Source organism: Brassica napus, chromosome C6, assembly GCF_020379485.1.
Source record: "Brassica napus cultivar Da-Ae chromosome C6, Da-Ae, whole genome shotgun sequence".
NCBI lineage: Eukaryota > Viridiplantae > Streptophyta > Magnoliopsida > Brassicales > Brassicaceae > Brassica > Brassica napus.
In genome coordinates this window covers 8122321-8143193 of record NC_063449.1, presented here as the reverse complement: position 1 = coordinate 8143193, position 20873 = coordinate 8122321, and the positions used below count along the sequence as shown (strand labels likewise).

The window sequence follows — 20873 nt, the reverse complement described above, 5'->3', positions numbered from 1 at the left end:
CCGTCAACAAAGCACTAAACCCTAAACCCTAAATACTAAATCTTAAACCCTTGGATAAATCTTAAACCCTTGGGTAAACCCTAAACCCTTGGGTACACCATAAACCCTAGGGTTTAGGATTAAAAATAGTAGAAATTGCAAAAACAAAATAATTTTTTTAAATATTTTCAACGCCAGCAGCAAAGCACTAAACCCTAAACCCTTAGATAAACCCTAAACCCTTGGGTAAACCATAAACCCTAGGGTTTAGGATTTATCTAAGGATTTAGAATTAAAAATAGTAGAAGTTACAAAAAATGAATTTTTAAAATATTTTTAACGCCGTCAGCAAAGCATTAAACTCTAAACCCTAAATACTAAACCACAAATCGTTGGGTAAATCCTAAATCCTTGGGTAAACCCTAAACCCTTGGATACACAATAAACCCTAGGGTTTAGGATTTATGTAAAGGTTTACGATTAAAAATAGTAGAAGTTTCAAACAAAAATGATTTTTTAAAATATTTTTAACGCCAAAGAACTAAACCCTAAACCCTAAATACAAAACCCTAAATCCTAGGATAAACCCTAAACCTTTGGGTAAACCATAAACCCTAGGGTTTAAGATTTATCCAAGGGTTTAGGATTAAAAATAGTAGAAGTTGAAAAAAAAAATTGATTTTTAAAAATATTTTTAACGCCGTCAGCGAAGCACTATACCCTAAACCCTGAATACTAAACCCTAAACCCTAAACCCTTGGATAAACCCTAAACCCGAAACCCTCCAAGGCTTTATGATTTAGGATTAAGGGTTTAGTGTTTTTAAGATTTAGTGTTTAGTGTTTATGATTTAGGATTTAAGATTTATGCAAGGGTCTAGGGTTTACCAAATGGTTTAGGGTTTACCCAATGGTTTAGGATTTAGTATTTAGGGTTTAGAGTTTCGTTGACGGCGTTAGAAATGTTTTTTTAATCGTTTTTTTATAAATCTAGATATGGGGTTCGAATCCCAGACTATGCAATTTCTTGCATATTTCACATTATAGGAGGCATAGGTTTCAATTTTCGGGAAAAAAAATTTATTAAACAATTATTCCTACAACAAAAAATAACAATCAATTATTTAATACGAAGAACAAAAATGAATTATATTTTAGTGGAAAAGAAACTTGGTAGACTATATTATGCAGGAATATAAGACTCCAAATTAGGATGATCTAATAATAGCGATACATTAATATGTGTGTATCTGGTTATGTTTTTATTAAAACCAGTTATATAACAATATATATTAAAATCACAGGCATATATATGTTATTTGAAAAATACTCATTTGTTCGATGACTAACTATATACAAGCTCTCAAACTATATATTAATAGATTTCTTTTGAAAAAATCACTTGGATCGAACGACACGGTCATGTAAAACCAATGATGACCATATATGGTCTTTGACAGTATAAATCTTCAAATAATGATTAATGGCTAGCATTATATAAAATAATTCAGAATACTATGTAAATAATCAAAACATTGACTATAACCGAATACAGAATATCCACTCTAAATATTGTTTTGTTATTGAGATTTCAATGTTTGTGAGCTCCAAATATAAACGGAAATGTGATGAGTTATCTTGATAAATAATATCCAGTCCTATTCTACGATTGTCGTGGATTAGCCAGCATCTCCAATGATGAGATCTAGAAACCACTAAAAATACATTCATCTATACGAGAAAGCCACGAGCAGCTCGGTAGCTTTCTCTTCCTCACCAAGATTTGTGTCGTCTCTGGTCTCTTCTCCGGTCGTAGCACAGTTGAAATCCACTAGAAATTTTTGAGAAACTTCTTCTTGTTCGTTTGGTTCATTGTCATCTGCGTTGAGTGAGCCGACGTAGAGGAACTCTGATTCTGGAGGGAAACCATCTGTGATTTGGAGAGTCTTCGTCCCATGAAAAACTATATTTACTGACTTCAGCTTCTCTTTTCGATTAGAGAAAAACATAACTTTTAACAAGAAAAAAAAAAGAGAAAAAAAAAGAAACATAACGAGAAAGAGAGAAGGAGAGAGAGATGGCTAAAGAGGTAACAAGTTTTGTTGGATTATGTTTGCAAAATACAATAAGGTTAATTTTGGAATTATGAAAATTGTACGGTGCCTATGGGTATACACCTAATAAAATAAGTTTTCGTGTATATCCACAGTAAATTCTCTTAAAAAAAGCCTTTCATTTCTTTTTCATTACTTTTATATCTAAATCTATTTATTTTCTAGATTTCTCATATATATTTTGAAAAAAACAGTTGGATGCCCTATAGTTAACATGCTATTGTATATTTATATAAAAGGCAATTTTTTTAGATAGACATTTTTAAGTTTTTGTCATAAAAATAGTTCTCAAGAAAAATATTAAAATAGCTCTTTTTTATTTTGAAAATTTTAATTTTAATTTTTTATTTTTTTTTTTAATTTGTAATCATATCCCCAAAACCCCACCCCTTAACTCTAAATCATAAGACTAGATTAGTTAGGTAAAAATACATTTTCACTCTTTAATAAAACTTGGTCATTTTCTTCGTTGAGAGTTATTTTTGTGACAAAAACAAAATGACTATCCTAAGAAATTTCTTTTATATAAATGTTTTCAAATTCATTTATATTACATGTTTTTTAACCACCATTTCTATTTGATGTTATCTAGCCATATCGATTTTTTCAGATTAAATTTTACATAATTTTTCAAAATAAATATATTTTTAGGAAAAATCAAGGGCAAATCTCCAAAATATCACATTTCTAAGTTTATATCACAAAAATAGCACTCAAAAGCTAAAATGACAAAAATATCATTTTATTATGAAAATTTTAATTTTTTTATTTTTTAAAATTTAAAATCTTATCCCCAAAACCTCATTTCTCAACTCTAAACCCTAAACCCTAAACTCTAAACCCTAAACCCTAAACTCTAAACCATAAACCCTAAACCCTAAACCTTAAACCTTAAACTCTAAACTCTAAACCCTAAACCCTAAACTCTAAACTCTAAACCCTAAACCCCAAATCCTAAACCCTAAACTCTAGACCCTAAACTCTAAACCCTAAACCCTAAACCCTAAATCCTAAACCCCACCCTTTAACTCTAAACCCTAAGTTTGTGACTTTTGATAAAACATTAAGTGCTATTTTTGTGACTTTTGACCTTGAATGCTAGTTTGGGAACAAAAACTTGATTTAGTGTTATTTTTGTTTTTTTCTCAAAAATCAAATATATAAATAGATTTAAAATGGTAAAAGGAAATAATTTTGTTTTTGTGTGTTTACGTAATTTGGGGGAAAGGATTGTCTGTTGCCCAAATTTTATTTTGTTTTATTTAACAACTTTTGCAAAAGTTAATTTGAGAGGAATTCTATACACTTTTAGTTATAAATCTACATTACAATAGGGCAGTTGCATCATTCCTGATGCGACACGTCAGCGATATGTGGGTTCCACTTTTAAAAAGTATGAAAAATGTGTCAAATCTGTGACTCGAACCCGGGTTATTGAGATCTAAACAACAACATTTATACCACTGAGCTAAAGGATTCTTTGTACATTGAAGGCTGAAACAAATATATATTTATGAAGGTCAGAAACCTTTGCTTCTTCGGTTTCCTCTATGTGACCCATACTTATTTATTTTATCTAATGATTTAATAAATACTTTATAACTCACGTTTTGAAATGGGATTCGTTAAAAAAAAACCCAATAAACCTCTTTGGTCTGTAAGCGTTCTCTTCAATGGAAGTTTAGGGCTTTCAATTTTTAATCATCGGTTCATGACTCATCTAAGAAACAAAGATTGGCTCTTTTAAGTTTCATGAATCAGTTTTTCCTTTTTAGTCTCTACATCTCCTCATCTTTAATAAATTCATCATCGGTTCTTTTATTTTGCCTGATAAATCATGATTGTGTGGTTTTAATTTTCTTTGGTCATCCTTAGCTTGCACCCTTTGATCTAACCAAGAACAAGAAGAAGACATTTGTCGTTCAGGATGCCATCGAGGACTCAGCTGAGTCACACGGGAGACATACTATTCGTTTCCTGATTGTTCAAGAAGAGTTTATGTGCTGTGAAACATATTTGTTTTTTTCATCAGTTGCTTTGTTTAATCTTTTTTTCCTGCAAATAATGATGGCTTTGACAGTTCATTCACGGGAGCCAAGAAGTAAAAGAGGAAGAAGCCAGTGAGTGTTTGACATTTTCTGTCTTCCTGAGTTTTTTTTCCATTCATTAAACTTGGATTTTGAAGATTATGTGCCTCACAATCTTTTTATTTTGATGGTTCTTAGGTTGAATGAAGATCATTGAATAAAGAAAATGTCGATGCTCCTGAAGATTTGGAGGGTACTTTATATTTCTTTCTCTAATAATTCTAGCGACATAAATTTGAACCTTACAGAGGGTATATTGCAGAGCATCCTAATGATGAGGAAGAGGTGGAGGGAATTGATCTGCACCAGCAACATTACCCGTGGGAGGGAAGTGACATGTATTACTTATACGACGAGGTAAGCATATCATTAGATGGTTTGCGGTCCATCTTTGAGAGCCATCGATTGTAAGTGTCTATCGTTTTGAAGTTGTACGACACTAAGATGTAAAGAATTACTAATCACGATTACCTTACTAGCAGAGTTCTTTTGCACAGCTATTGTCAATGGAATTAACACTGAAAATTGATGGTGCTATATTTCATGTTCCAAATGCTAACGCAAGCTCCAATGATGATTCTCAGCTTTAACATGCCAAAATCACAATGCAGTGGGTGTTGTAAGGTAATTCAGTAGGCACAAATGTTCAGTTGAAAAAAATTGTAAACTATATTTATGCATCAAACTTATAATCCGTAACATAATAATATGCTTTTTCTGTGCTAAGAACCGTTTGTAAATAAATGTCTCGGATGTATATGACTGCTTAGTTTGTTGCTTTTGACAGTGAAATCACTAAGCTTGCAATGTGCCAGGACAACAAAAACATCTCAGCTGATGGTTAGCTTTACAATTTCGTTGGATTCTTTTTCCTATTATGTTGAATGGATTATTTTAGCTAACAAATATCGCAACAGAGCGCTGGCAATAACTCTAATAGATTTATATATACATTTAGAATTGGAAGTTTGGTGAGAACAGGAACAAGTACTTCTGTCACGCTATTGGACAGTTATACGTCATTTCAAGAGAATTGATTTCTTATATTTCCCATAATCAGTAAGATTTTAACTATTTTGTCTACTTTGCATTCATACCTTATTCTCCATCTAACTTCTCGGTGCTACTATATAATGATCAAGTCATTTTCTGCACAAATAGGCAAGTGGGGATGTTACGTTGGGTGCTCGGTTTATTGGGCTTGGCTATACAAAGTCTGTTGTGACTCTAAAACTTTTACCTCATTTAACATTGATTTTGGTTCTTGGGAGAATTGCAGATTGTGAATGAAATGCACAAAGCAGGGAACATATGTGTAGCTGCGTTCGACTCGACGTGTAGCGGTATATGCAGATCCGTTGATCCCATTGTGGAGGTTTAGATGCAATGTGTTGACCTGGAAATCATTATTTGGAAGCTACATTTCGAGGCATTTCCTCAACATATAAATAGACCATAGACAGAGTTTGATATTTATAATACTCAGTGATCATGGAGTCTGCAGAAAACAGTCTTTTTGCATATTCTATATGGAACCAAGAGATATATCCTTTGTTTGATGATTGTATTATGATAGCTACTAACATAGGAAATGACTAGAGAAAGAGAAATGAGTATGAAACTCTTATATGGGTAGCTTTTGTAAACACATTTGGGTTTATTAACAGTTGTGACAAGCAATTATGTTTATAGTAAAAGAAATCCGCCGCAGCGTCAATAACAAATGCGTCTGTTTTTTTGTTGTTTGGGATTGAAATAGCTTATGGGTTTTTTAAATCAATATAATTTATTTGACTAAAGCTATCTTGGATGACAAAAAGAAGGATTGCAAGTTTAATAACTTATACTTTAGACTTTAATTTCAACTAAATTATAATCAGTCTTTTATCCATATCATCTTAGTTATAATCGTAAGGATTTATTAGAATAAATAAACAGTTTCAACAATATTTAATATGTGATTTAATAAACAAAAGAACATGTAGGATTTTTAGGATTTAAAGAGATTGGAGACAATAGTTAATGAATATGAAAAGAATACGAAGTAGATGATGAAAAATGATTCGAGCAAATTAGTGGCAACACAGAGTTAAGCGAGATAAAAATATCAATCAATAAAGAATGAAAGAAGAATGAGCAGGGTTAAGTTATTACACAAACCAAAACTAAAACAAATCAAACGACAGAACGTGAAAACAAATGTAAACAAGACAAGAGGAGATGGTAAAGATAAAATGCATTGAAAAACTGAATGCTAGATTAGTAAGCAAGAGATAAAAATAGATTAAAATGCAAAAACCCCGCGCCTTGGCGCGGATAACGATCCCTAGTAAATAATAGTAGATACGTTTTTAAAAAAAAAATGAGGTTGTAAATAAATAGTGAAAGTTGGGCTTGTCCATTCACCTCTTGGAATGGTTTGTTTGGGCTTTATGAATTTGGGCCGGCGAAAATATATGAGAGGAACTGACTCAACCGGACCGTTGTAAACCCGAACCGTTCTCATCCCATAGAAAGAAGAATCTCGTTACCGTCTCTACAAGCAAGAAGAAGAAGCCTCTCACTTTCTCACGGCAAAGATGCTCACAGGTCCTCTCCTCTTCTCTTAGTAAAGTAGATGCTTAAATCGATTGTATTCGTAATATGCAATTAGATCTCGTTTTCTTCTCCGCCTGAGAAGGAATCTAATTAGGGTTTCCCGACTGATCAATGTGTTTTGCCTAGAATTGAGTAAATTTAAACCCTAATTTGTGTTTTGTACAGTAAGCGTAAAGTGGCAGAAGAAGGTGTTTGAAGGCATCGAGATTGATCCCACTCTGCCTCCTTATGTGTTCAAGGCTCAGCTGTATGATTTGACTGGAGTCCCACCTGAGAGGCAAAAGATCATGGTCAAAGGTGGCCTCTTGAAGGTATAGGATCTTGTGTGTTCATTCACCAGATTGTTTATTTCTGTGTTGATTGACTATTTTCTTTCATTTGGGCGCAGGATGACGCTGATTGGTCTGCCATTGGAGTGAAAGATGTAAATCTCTCTCTTCTTTATTCCTTCCTCAATTGATTCGTTTTTTGTTTGTGAAAATATGTTTATTCGTTTGTTTTGGTCTGTGTATAGGGTCAGAAGCTGATGATGATGGGAACTGCTGATGAGATTGTGAAAGCTCCTGAAAAGGCTATTGTTTTTGCTGAGGATCTACCTGAAGAAGAGCAAGCCACTCATTTGGTATATTCTTTTTTTTTTTTTCATTGCTGATTCTAAGTGATTTTGATATGAGCCTCGCGTATCCCCTCTGCGGAATCAAATGACAATACCTGAAACAGTAATTCCAGCTGCCCTCTAACTGGCAGCTTAAAGTCTGCTGTTTCTCAGCTAGGTAGCTAACAAACTATCTAGGCAGTTGACAGTTATGCAGTATACTAACTAGTAACTAACAAGCATGCCTTGTCCATATGTTTCTTGGGGGGGTTTGGTAGTTTTTTTAGCTTTACAATGCTTGGACCCTAGAAAACATGATAGGGTTCTGGTTTTAAAGATATGATAAACTCAACTTTCTGCTAGGCAATGTAATTTGTTAAAGTTGGGTGTTCACGTTTTGTTTGTATATTCAGAAAATTGGGGCATCCGTCTTATCACCTAACTTGCATTGCAATTGATTTCAGGGTTATAGTGCAGGCCTTGTCAATCTTGGCAACACATGTTACATGAACTCCACGGTGCAGTGCTTAAAATCAGTCCCAGAGTTGAAATCTGCATTGTCCAAGTCAGTTCATCTCTTATCCTTGCTGTTTTCAACCCAAAAAAAAATTACCCAGAAATTTCACTGTCTTTTAATTAAAACGTTATCTCATGCAAACAATTTCCTTAACAGCTACGCACTGACTGGACGAAGCGCTGATGTCGACCAGACTTCTCACATGCTCACAGTTGCCACACGCGAGCTATTTGGGGATCTTGACAGAAGTGTCAATGCTGTTTCCCCTACGCAGTTCTGGATGGTTAGTTTTCTTTGGACGCCTCATCTCAAATGTCTTTTGCTTGTTCTTATTATCAGTGTCCATGCCTTATCATGTTTCTAGTTATTGGCTCATATCAACTTTGGTCTTGATGCAGATATTACGAAAAAAATTCCCTCAGTTTAGTCAGTTGCAGAATGGAATGCACATGCAGCAGGTTTGTTTCGTACTACAATTTCGGTTGAACTAAGCCTGTAACGTCTCTGTCTGTAAACCCGTGCTATTAAATTGTCCGACAGGATGCTGAAGAATGTTGGACACAACTGTTATACACTCTTTCTCAGTCCCTAAAAGCACCAACTTCCAGTGAAGATTCTGATGCTGTGAAAGCTCTCTTTGGTGTCAATCTTCGGAGCAGGTATCCAAGCATATTTCAAACCTTACTGTTACATATGGCCTATATTATTTGGATAGAGCATCCATGAATTGATTTTGGGTCTCGTCGATTTATAAACAAGTTAAAGGACTTCATTCTCTGGTTTTACGATTAAACTCATGCTCCATACCTGCAGTAAAACAGGAGCATCTTCTTAGTATCCTTAATAAGCAGGATAACTGACAATATGAAAGGCAATACTTGAAAGTTTTAGTTACAGCAGCTCACTTACTCATTCTCTATCTCTCAACGACATTAGGGGTGTTTAAAAATTTACAGATGATATTTAAATACCAAAGTGCATGGGTTTGTATGCATGTATTATATATTTGTTGGGGGTTTTCCTAGAGGGAAATATATGAAATGTTTATTGATGATGCTTGTTCATGTGAAATTGACATTTTCCTCGCCTTGCTTAATATATCCAGTTGTGTTATAACTGGTTTCTGTTCTGTAGGGTGCATTGTCAAGAAAGTGGCGAAGAAAGCTCAGAGACGGAATATGTATATTCTCTGAAATGTCATATATCACACGAGGTGAACCACTTGCATGAAGGATTAAAACATGTGAGTAAAACAAGTTGTTTCTGATTTCTGATCCTGCATTTTCCTTTGATATAGCGCATGCAAGCATATCATAGGAAAATTAGGACAACGTGGTGTTGTTCTGTTTTCATAAAACCTTGGATGCACTGAGTAGCCCCATTTCTTACTGTAGGGGCTGAAAGGAGAACTTGAAAAAACATCTCCTGCTCTTGGCCGTACTGCGCTTTACCTCAAGGAGTCCCTTATAGATTCCTTGCCCAGGTCATCAGTCTCTGCTTACTGTTTGTGACTTCTATTGCACATCTCAGTTTTCTGTGACCCTCTTGTGGCATAACTTCGTGACCTAGAGAACCTAACCAACATAGTGCAACTTCTAATCTTTTTTTCCTCTTGACATTACTTTTTCTTTCTCTTATTCATGATCTTGAAGGTACTTGACCGTTCAGTTTGTGCGATTCTTCTGGAAAAGGGAGACTAATCAGAAAGCAAAGATTCTCAGGGTACGTGTGCTTTCTGGTACTAAATCTTAACCAAAAAACTCGGGATGGTAATAATGTCCCTCTCTGACTGACCTTTGCAGAAAGTGGATTACCCGCTGGAATTGGATATATTTGACCTTTGTTCTGAGGAACTCCGAAAGAAACTGGAAGCTCCTCGCCAGGTTTGCATTTTCTGTTGTAGTGAAAACTAAAATTATCTGTGAGCTGGGTAACCAAATGAACTGAGCCATGTCTTTCAGAAACTAAGAGATGAGGAAGGTAAAAAGCTTGGTCTGCAACCAAAGAGTACCTCAAAGGACAGCGATGTGAAAATGACCGATGCAGAGGTACCCTATCTATTTTCTAGTTATAAAATCATAAGTGAAATGCACAATCCTCTAAGAAGATTTATTTCTCTGTATTTGTTTGCAGGCGTCATCAAAAGAAAGTGGAGAATCATCCACCGTTACCCAACCGGAAGGTATGTATCTAAGACGCCTTTTCAACATCTATCTTGTCTGGTGCTGAATGAGACTTGATTGGGGTTGTGGTGCGGTATTTGAAAAACTTCTTTTTGCAATGACATAGGTGGTTCATCTGAGAAGGGAACTCTTCACATGACCGGAATCTACGACCTGGTCTCTGTGCTAACCCACAAGGGCAGGAGTGCGGACTCTGGTCATTATGTTGCATGGGTGAAGCAAGAGAGTGGTTAGTTCTCTTTCTCACACACAAAAAGGTCTCTAATATCATCTAACAACAATTCACATAATGACAGGCAAATGGATTCAGTACGATGATAGCCACCCGAGCCTGCAACGGGAGGAAGACATCACAAAGCTATCTGGAGGAGGTAAACCCAATGGCTTCTCAATCTAACTTCAAAACTGTTGTGGTTCTCACGTTTTAATCTGATCCGTTTTCTTTATGTGAATAATGGATTCACAGGTGATTGGCATATGGCGTACATCATTATGTACAAAGCCCGCTTCGTCTCCATGTGATCTCTCTCTCCTCCTCTTGGTTCTTTTTTTAGTTCTTGAAACGTTCATGGTCGTTAAAAGCATGAAATAGACCACCTCAGAGGTTTCAGTTTATTACAATGTTGAGACTGTATTTTGTCACAATATACTATCAAGACCGTCAATTGTTTCTTTCGTTTTACCCATCACCCATTATGGCAGTCCAATTAGGATATGATTTTGAATGTTTCATAGCTAACAGACACACCTAAAAGATAAAACAGATAGTAGGCTTAACAAGCAAAGTTTCTTTGCCGCTCATGAAACGGGAGAAGAAGGCACATCGATTAATCAGTCACTTTCTTTATCAAGTTGCCGTTACCCCTGACCATTTGTATACCACTCACTTCTACGGCTTAGAATTGGACCATTTCTAATTTATTTAACTCTATAAAAATAAAAACTATATAAATATAATAATATATACATTGCTAGAGATCAAAAATGAAATTTATCTAGATAATTCATCTGGATTGTTCATCATTAGATAAAAAGAGAGAATAGAAGCTCCTCGACGCTTTCAGCCGCACCGACAAAAACCAAACCCTAGCTCCGGTCCGGTAGTTTTGTCGGTACCGGAGGCACCCTTCTCCCTCTTTACGCTTCTTTTCTCTTTGCTCTCTTCCTTGTGGTGTTACCCTGTGTCAATATGCTCGCTCCTCTGTATATGACGGAACCCATCAGTTGAGTCGGCTCGTGCTTGACGGAGAAGGTAACCGGCTGTCTATGGAGCAGCGGCGAGACATACGGTGTGACAGATACAGAGAGGGTCGGTTTTTAGGGCCGAAGATTGTTGTCAGATTTGATTTTCCCTCTTCAGATCTGCGGCTCCTTCTTCTCGGTGACGGCGCGTGTCTAGGCGAGACGTCTCCTCCACCATGGTTCTACCATCCTGTGCAGAGGCGGAGCCTCAGGAGGAGTGGTTTAACGGCAAAAGAAACGGTTTGCTCTCCGGATACTGGAGATGTAACTGCATATTTCGGTGGTTGAGTTTACACTGTTGAAATCTCCGATTAGTAGGCCTGACTCGTTTGCCGTCTCTAAGGCTCGTCCTTTTGTCCTGGTTTGTTTCTGTTGCCGGTTGAGAAATGGAGCAGAAGGCTTACCTTGGCGTTAGTGGAGTATCGTTTGGACCCTCCAGCTTGAGTCTTGTTTTTTGGGTTTTAGATTTGTTGGTCTGATTGTCACAGTGCGGTTCAGTTATTATTCGGGCGTTAAAGGATCAGGTGCAGATTTCTCTTTCGGTCGTGGTGATTGCAATGATCTCTCGTCGAGTTCGTTTGTTGCTGATTGTATTTGTTTTGGGTTTCGATCGACGGGGCTTATTTGTTTGTCTGGAGTTGTTTGGTGGGCTTCTATCTAGGTGGAAAGTGGACGTCAGAAAGTGCGTTCTAGCCGTATCCGAGAGATGTGTAGATCGTGAAGCGGTCCTGCTTGTCGGGTTGTGAAGTCTTTGTTCATGGGTTCTTGTAGAGGATGGTATCGTTTGGCAGGCCATAGGCGGCAGCGATAGATCCGGGGTGAGAAGACTGGGTGTCTTCGGTTCTAGAAGTGGAGGATATCATACGGCTTGCCGAGGGCAGCGTGGATAGATCCTGATCATTGCATCTTACTATGAAAGAAAGGTTCTGCTTTGAAGTGTTATTTGCTCGGGTGTAGTTGATCTTTACTTGCGTTCTTTAGGTTGCTTATTCTAGTTTCGGTGTCGGCTTGTATCTTGGTAGTGTTCGTGTCCGTAAGCTGCCCTGTTGTGGGTTTTAGTTGCCTTTCCTTGGGCTCGTGTTTCTTGGTTGTTTTCGTGTCCGTAAGCTGCCCCGTTGTAGGTTTTAGTTACCTCTCTTTTAGCTCTTGTTTCTGGGGATTTTCATATATCCGTCAGCTCATGTATCAGCTTGTACTCTTACTTTGAATAAATTTTATCAGATGGAAAAAAAAATACATTGCTAGAGATCATGTACTTTTAAGGGAGAGAATATAGAGTTGAGTTGAAAATGTCATGAGATTTCTAGTTTGCTAAAACAACAAATGCATGGCTAATATTGATGCTTAACCACACGGTCCACACAAAAAAAACTGAGTTGAGTAATCGATGTCCCTTAGTCAACTACACGTAATATAATCATTTAAAACTTTCTATCGCTTTATCAACGGTCGGCTCATATGAAATAACTTGTTGAATATGATGCTATCTTGTACTTTGATCTGTTCTTTGAAGCAGTCTATTTGGCTTAAACATACCAAACAAATAAGATTCATTATCATCATCATCCAACATCTACCTAACCATCAACAAAATCATTATCATCACATATATAAGTTCTGAATGGTAGCATAAAACCATTATCATAAACAGACGATTGATTTCATAATCATAAATATTCATAACAAAAAAAAAAAACTGAAACAAAATCATAAACAGAAATAATATACAAAGCTTGAACATCCAACTAATTGTGTTTCTATCACTAGCATATCAATGATACTTGAAAGAATTTCATATTCATTTTCTGCATTCACTATAGAATCTAATTTGGCATTAATTTGGTTTTATACTTTCTTGCAACAGGGCATTCCTATAAAAATAAAACAAAAGGTTAATATACATACAATATTATAGCAATAGAATCTAACTTTCATACACTAAGACATTAACTTATGTTTCCAAAAAATGTTTCATTTGATCAAAACATACTAATATATAAAGCAAACTCAACTCAAAATACACCTAATATTTATTTGGTGAAATATATAATTGTATAGTTATAGAGTCCAATTTCCCAAATTTAAAGTAAAATAAGCTCTATTTTTTTACAAATTTGTGTATTTAATTTTACATAATTGGTTGATTATTATTAGATGTTTTTACCCTAAACAAATTTTATTGGAGAGTTTTCATTAGAATTCCTAATCTAATTGGTTGATTATTAAATGGTGGTATAGCTTTGAAAACTCAAAATCTGTATTTTCCAACAATTTTTTTTTTATATATATTTAAGAGATCTATGATTTAAAAATATTTTATATTATTCTAATAGGTCATAATCATTAATATTGTAAATTTGTAAAATGAGCAGCTAATTTTCTTATAAAGAAAAAAATGGCTGGTCCCAAGAATAAAATTGATAAAAGTATACCAAAGATTAAGAAAAGGATGATACAACTGCAGAGGCGAGATATTATCTCTTTCCTTAACTCAAAATACGTCCTGTAGTGCGACGGTTTGATAACGTAATGAGTCCCAAGATACAACTGCAAAAATCTTCTGATTTGCGTCACTCTATCAGAAGCCTGACGAAACTAGTTTTGTGTATACTCTCAGATTCAAGGAAAATATCAAAGAGAAAGAAGAGAGAAGAAAAAAAAATAATGTGAGGGATTTGTTTTTTCTGTTCGTCTCTGAATGAGCCTTACACGTTTGACATTTAACTTCAAAAGTTAAAGCTACGTTACATATTATGGAGTCAACCAACGTTTATATTGTAGTGCAGTAATGGAAATTGATTCTCCATGACTCACTTACGTTGACAAAGTAATTATTGTTTTTTTTGACCAAATCAATTCAAAGCCAATGAATTACTTTTGTGGGTTTGTATTTTTATGCTTTAATAAAACATAAAAGATTATCACTAATAAAATTTGAAAGAATAAGTTAATTGATATATTGTTCAATCAACAAATTCAAATCCAAATTCAAACGCAAATATCCAAAATAAATCATATGTTAAATTTAGCCAAATAAAATGCTTTATAAGCTTTTTATATATTTATTTTGGGATCTCCATTTCTCTTTCAAAATAACTTGGATTTTAACAATCAAATACACTAACTCATAGTGTTCATGGTGACGATTACATCGTGCCCAAATTCCAGTCTTTCCGACAGATGTCTCCGTCGAAAAACCCATCAAAAAATGGTCCACACCACCACTTTGTCAAAAAACGAGTTCCAACATATCTGACATTACTTACTTCACTTCTCCTCTCCTTCACTTAACTTTCGTAGCTTGCACTACTATACCCCTCGGCTCTGTTCTTTACGTAACCGGTTCAAACCAGTCTTCTTGGTCGTCTCCCAATTCCACTTTCTCCGTCTCCTTTGTTCCATCGTCTTCCCCTGGTTCGTTCCTCGCCGCTGTATCTTTCGCCGGCAACGTTACCGTATGGTCTGCAGGAAGCGTTGACTCTCGAGGATCCCTTCGTCTCTTACCCTCCGGCTCCCTCCGCCTCATCAGTGGCTCCAACACCACCGTCTGGGATTCCGGAACGGATGGTCTCGGCGTCGTTTCCGCGACCATTGATGATTCCGGTGAACTTCGTCTCCTCAACAACCGAAGCATCACTGTTTGGTCATCCTTTGATCACCCGACAGACACGGTCGTACAGTCGCAGAACTTCACCGCTGGTATGGTTCTCCGATCTGGTAACTACTCGTTTCAGTTAGAGAGAAGAGGAAACCTCACACTTAAATGGAACAACAGCACGACTTACTGGAGCCAAGGGCTAAATTCGTCTTTAAACATGAGCCTGTCGTCCTTAAGTTTACATACTAACGGACTTCTGCTGATCTTCGATTCCACTCATAGTGGCGGAGCTGAGATCATTTACAGTGTAGATTACGGTGAAGGTAGCAATAATTTTATGTTCTTGAAGCTAGACGATGACGGAAATTTGAGAATCTACAGTTCCGCTACTAGGAACAATGGCCCTATGATGGCTCGCTGGTCAGCGGTTGCTGACCAGTGTCTCGTCTATGGATACTGTGGAAACTTTGGGATTTGTACCTACAACGATACCAGTCCGATTTGCTTGCGTCCTTCTCGTAACTTTGATCATGTTGATGAAAATGATAAAAGAAAAGGCTGCAAGAGAAGGGTAGAGTTAAGCGATTGCTTTGACAACGCAACCATGGTGGATTTGGATCACACCAGGTTGATTACAGACCCAGCTGACCCTAACTCGGAGGTTGGTAGTTCGTCTTGTGGATCGAATTGTCTCCTTAGCAGCACTTGTCTTGCTTCTGTCTCATTGTCTGATGGGTCAGGAAACTGTTGGCAGAAACAAAACGGTGGTTCCTTCATCACCGGGTACGAGAGCCCATTAGTTAAGACTACTTCTTATGTTAAAGTGTGCGGTCCAGTGTTGCGTAATGGACCTTTGGTTGCAACAAAAGATGACCGTAAAAGCTCGAAGTTAAAACTCATACTCGGTACGCTATCCCTCAACCTTTTTAACCGTACTATCACGTGCATAAAACCGAAGTTTAAAGAAATGTTCTCTTATTGCAGGAGTGTCAGCAGCTTCAGTTGTGATGATCATTATTATTGTCGCGGTGATAGTAAGTGCAAAGAAAGCGAGAAAGAGTGATTGGAATGGCGAAAACATTGAAGAGATTGTAATGTTGAAACATTATAGTTACGCAAGAGTCAAGAGGATGACAAACTCATTTGCAAATGCTCTCGGGAAAGGAGGATTTGGAACTGTCTATAAAGAAAAGTTACCGGATGGAAACCAAGATGTTGCAGTAAAGATCCTGAAGGAGTCAAAGGGGAACGGAGAAAAGTTCATAAATGAAGTAGCTAGCATGAGTAGAACCTCTCATGTTAATATTGTCTCTTTGCTTGGATTCTGTTATGAAGGAAACAAGAGAGCTATAATCTACGAGTTCATGCCAAATGGATCCCTGGACAAGTTTATATCCAAGCATATGTCAGCAAAGATGGATTGGGAGAAGCTATATAATATTGCCTTAGGTATCTCTCGCGGCCTAGAGTATTTGCACAATCGTTGTGTGTCAAGGATTATGCATTTCGACATAAAGCCACAGAATATACTCATGGACAAAGACCTTTGTCCCAAAATTGCAGATTTTGGTCTTGCTAAGCTCTGTAAAAATAAAGAGAGCATCATATCAATGCTTGATGCGAGAGGAACAGCAGGATACACTGCCCCTGAAGTGTTTTCGAAGAATTTTGGAGTTGTCTCGCATAAGTCTGATGTGTATAGTTATGGGATGGTGGTTCTTGAGATGATTGGAACAAGGAATATAGGAACCGTGGAACATTCTGGATCCAACAATAGTTCAATGTACTTTCCAGATTGGATCTATAAGGGTTTTGAGAGGGGAGAAATCATGAAATTTTTTGGAGATCATATAACCAAAGAAGAAGAGAAAATTGCAAGGAAAATGGTATTGGTTGGTCTATGGTGTATTCAGACCAATCCAACTCGTCGTCCAGCAATGATCAAAGTCATTGAAATGCTAGAGGGGAGTCTAGAGGCTCTTGAGGTACCACCTAAGCATATCTTGTGTTTAACCGCAACAAGGGTTCCAGACACTACTGAAGATAGTAATAATGAGACTTCAAGCTTCTCTTACCCAAGTCAGTTTGAAAGAGGCACCCTCTCTGGTGAAGATACTTTACGCATTTCGGCATAATATATAGTTCAATGTCCTAGCTCTTAAAATTAAAGTCAACAAAGAGACCAGATCTCGTACAACTTGTCGAGATCTTGGGATATTTGTGTTGGTTGTTTTTATAAATTTTATGATTTCATGGTGTTAGTTACATGCTTATGAGATGATGTTTTTATGAAGACGCCCAAAAATAGTTGGTTAAGAACATAAACTACTTTCTGGTGTGTTTTTGGAAACATCATAATATTAATTAATAACACGGCTAACTGAAAACGTTATAATTTAATTAGTTTTAAAATGTACATAACAAATATGACATGACTAATGCGAGATTTGCTTAAATAAACTATATTACCACATTTTAAATCTTGTAGTTATCTTAATCAACACTATACGATCACCTGTTGACAACATATTCCTCATTTCCAGCCATGTGCAGAACGATTGCTTGGGAGTGCCATGACTGAACCACACTGCATTGTGCCATTCAACTTTTTCCTGAGATGATAGGATATTATGCCAAGTATCTTTGGTGCTGAAAGTTCTGCAGTAATCATCTTGTTTCCCTCGCCAGAGTACAAGATCGTAAGAGGCAGTCCTCTTTTGTAACAGTTGTTGCAAGTTCAGTTCAATGGTATCAAGATTGTCTTGGCGATGTCGTTTTCTCCTTCTTTTGTCCCACGCGTCTGGAATGGAGTTGTGTCTCACGAACCCCAGATCAACAATACCTCGACGACCAGTAATATCAATCAGACATCGCATACTTGACCAAGTATCATACCAGAAAGAAGTACACAGTCCATTTCCAGTGCGGTGCAAACGTTTTTAGGGGCCCAAGGCAATTTTTTTTTTACAATACCTAAAGCAATTTTTTCTCAAATGATACCTTCATATAAGATTTTGGTATGTTTACAAAGAACTAAACTGTAGACACATAACTATGTTTATAATTAAAATCTAAGAGAAAAGAATCCAAACTAAAATGATCAATTAAACTCCATAAATATACATCATATGCTTGTATGTGAGCAACTTTAAATGGGGCCCTAATTTTTGACTAAAACTAGGGGGGCTGAGGCGCTTGCCTTTTTTTTACAAAAGCTAAGCACGACTCTGTCCATTTCCAGTCATAACTTTGTATATTTCTCTTGCAAAGTTCCTGTATTTAAGTAACTTCTTCAGCATCCATGATCCTGTACTTGTGCCATTTTTCACAGACTAAACAGACTTATTCTTGAGAAGATTTTGGTGCGTCCAGGTTACCCAGAGAGAGGGCTGTCGAGAGACTAGTCTCCAATCCATAGAAGCTTAAGGCAGCAAACCTTATTTAATTCTCTTAAACACCGGAGTCTTCCCTCTTCTTTCGGTTCAGTGATCTCCTCCCAAGAAATGTTCGCCTTCTTTGGGTTAAGCTCATGCCCAGACCATAAAAAAGTAGAACATAATTTCTCAATATCCTGGATTTAAGAACTCTGTAACCTGAAAGCACCCATCCAAAAGTTTGTAATACTCTAGAGAACAGATTTTATGAGCTCAAGCCTTCCCACAAAAGAGAGGAAACACAATTTCCATGAGTTTATCCGCTTCTGAATATCTTCCAGCAGAGGGAGATAGTCACCTGAGGTCACGCATTTAGTTGTCAGCGGAAGGCCGAGGTATTTAACCGGAAAGTGGCCTGTTGTGAACTGAAATTTACTAGTGATTTCATGACAAGAACTCTCACCAAGATAGACTGTTGTTTTCTCCATACTTATTCGCAGACCAGATGCTTTAGAAAATTCATCAAACACCTTTACTATGCCTTCCAAGGGTCTTATTTTTCCATCAGTTAGCACCATAAAGTCGTCTGCAAAGCTCAGGTGGGTTAGGCCTAAGTTATTGCAGCGAGGGTGGTAACCAAACAGTTTATTACTTGCAGCTCTGTCCAATAATTTAGACAAGACATCCATTACCATGACAAACAAATAGGGTGACAGGGAACAGCCCTGCCTGAGACCTCTCCTGCTCTAAAAATAACCTACCAACTCCCTGTTAATCTGGACTGAGAAAAATGCTGTTGAATTGCATAGAAAAATCTAGTGAATGAACTGTGGAGAGAAGTCCATTGCTGAGGATACATTCAGTAGAAATGACCATTGAACTGAATCAAAAGCGTTAAATATGTCAATCTTAATTGCACATCTAGCTGATACTTGTGGCTTGTGGAAATCCTTAACAATTTCGGTGGCTAGAAGTAAATTCTCAATCAATAGCTTGTCTTTAACAAAAGCTGATTGGTTCGCTGCAATAAACCGAGGCAGAAGAACTTTCAACATGTTTGCTATGATCTTGGAAAACACTTTATAAATCAAATGGCAGCAAAAGATGGGTCTAAAATCTTTCATTTAGGTTGCCACTTTTGTTTCCTAGGAATTAATGCCAGAATAGTTGTGTTAGATACCTTTTGGGAGAAAACCTTTCTCCAAGAAGACTTGGTTTATTGTTTTTCTTTTACCTAAGAGCATCTCCAAAAGACACTCTATAACTTCAAATAAGAAGTTTTTTGCTCTCCAAAAAGAAACTTCAAAACTTCAAATTTGAAGTTTCATATTTTTATTTGCATTTTGGTCCCTACAATCACACATCAACTTTACTACTCATAAATATTTTCTCGTTTATTGTTTTAATCCTTAAAAAAATTATATCTCATAAATATTTTAAATTTTATTTACAAATTTTAAATTTTACACATAAAATTAAATGAAACTTTAAAATAAGATTTAAAATATTTTAAGCTAGATTTAGACAACAATAATATACAAAACAAAACTTAACAAAAAGATTTTAAAAATTACATGAAGACATAAATATTACACAAATTTAAATATCGCCACAACGCTAATAGTCAGCTAAGTTTGATCTGGAACCTTCAAAATTTTTAAATATTATCCAATTTTTTTTTGTGTAACTAAAGATGGTTGTTATTGTTGTTTTGGATGTCTTTTTCGTACAATTCTTTCTTTTTTCATATCGAATATATTCAAGAGTATTAATATAATCGAAAAGAAATTAGTCTTTTACCAATATTTTATGTTTCTCTTTTACTTTGTTATTCCGATCTAATGTATTTACAAGTATCAATATTACCCAATTTCAACAACTTTTAGTTTGTAATCTACAAAGTAAAACTGAGGAGAGCCATTTTTACTTCGAAATGCACTAATAGATCATATATGCATTACGAAAATCATTTTATGAAATAATATGGTATTTTGTTTTAAGTTTAATATTAATTAAGTTATTTTTATTTATTTTAATAAAATATTTTATTAATTAATGTTGTTGTAATTTTTATTATATTTTAATATTTTAATAAAATATTTTATTAATTAATATTGTTGTAATAGGGTTATATATGTGCTAGTTGTTTATAAAAGTTTTATGAATTCAAATTAGTTATGACAAATATAAGGACCATATTATAAAATATAAATAGTTTTTGAAGTTGAATTTGAAGTTTTGCTTTTAGAGAAAAACACATTTAAACTTCAAATATAGAGTTTCGGAAACTTCAAAATAGAATTTATTTTTGGAGTTTCTTTTTGGAGTGATTAATAAATCGACAAATTTAGATACCTTTCGGGAGAAAACCATTCTCCAGGAAGGCTTGGTTTATTGTTTTTTTTTTACCTACGTGATTAATAAATCGACAAATTTAGTTAATTCCTTTTAGTTTGTTTTGGCTATTTTTGTTACCCATTTAAATTAGGCCTGAGCATTCGAGGTCCCAATCGAGTTTCGGTTTAGTCCAATCGGGTTTCGGTTTTTCGGGTTTATCAAAATCAGCCCCATTCGGGTTATATGAAAA

At 35.8% G+C, this 20873-nt stretch overlaps 2 protein-coding genes across 2 annotated transcripts; both read left to right on the top strand.

The window, feature by feature from the left end:
- Window positions 1-6636: 6636 nt before the first annotated feature.
- Window positions 6637-10761, top strand: LOC106406590 (ubiquitin carboxyl-terminal hydrolase 6). Its single transcript, XM_022709772.2, has 17 exons — window positions 6637-6768; window positions 6943-7088; window positions 7166-7201; window positions 7292-7399; window positions 7837-7937; window positions 8046-8172; window positions 8288-8347; window positions 8430-8548; window positions 9024-9132; window positions 9284-9372; window positions 9542-9611; window positions 9692-9772; window positions 9851-9937; window positions 10023-10071; window positions 10179-10301; window positions 10369-10443; window positions 10539-10761. Exons 1-17 carry the CDS (start codon window positions 6759-6761, stop codon window positions 10592-10594), a joined length of 1446 nt encoding a protein of 481 aa, XP_022565493.2. The 5' UTR covers window positions 6637-6758; the 3' UTR covers window positions 10595-10761.
- Window positions 10762-14475: 3714 nt separating this feature from the next.
- LOC106404233 (G-type lectin S-receptor-like serine/threonine-protein kinase At1g34300) lies at window positions 14476-17183 on the top strand (the record flags this gene model as incomplete). The annotated part of the gene is made up of 2 exons (XM_048759598.1): window positions 14476-15817; window positions 15897-17183. Coding segments are annotated over 2 exons (2493 nt in total), but the record flags the coding sequence as incomplete, so codon positions are not given.
- Between the last annotated feature and the right edge of the window lie 3690 nt (window positions 17184-20873).

Bases quoted from the DNA above. Each gene is read 5' to 3' on its own strand.
- LOC106406590 (XM_022709772.2), top strand. The intron at 7,202-7,291 runs GTAAATCTCTCT...GTCTGTGTATAG, and splicing joins CTGCCATTGGAGTGAAAGAT to GGTCAGAAGCTGATGATGAT. The intron at 9,938-10,022 runs GTACCCTATCTA...ATTTGTTTGCAG, and splicing joins TGAAAATGACCGATGCAGAG to GCGTCATCAAAAGAAAGTGG.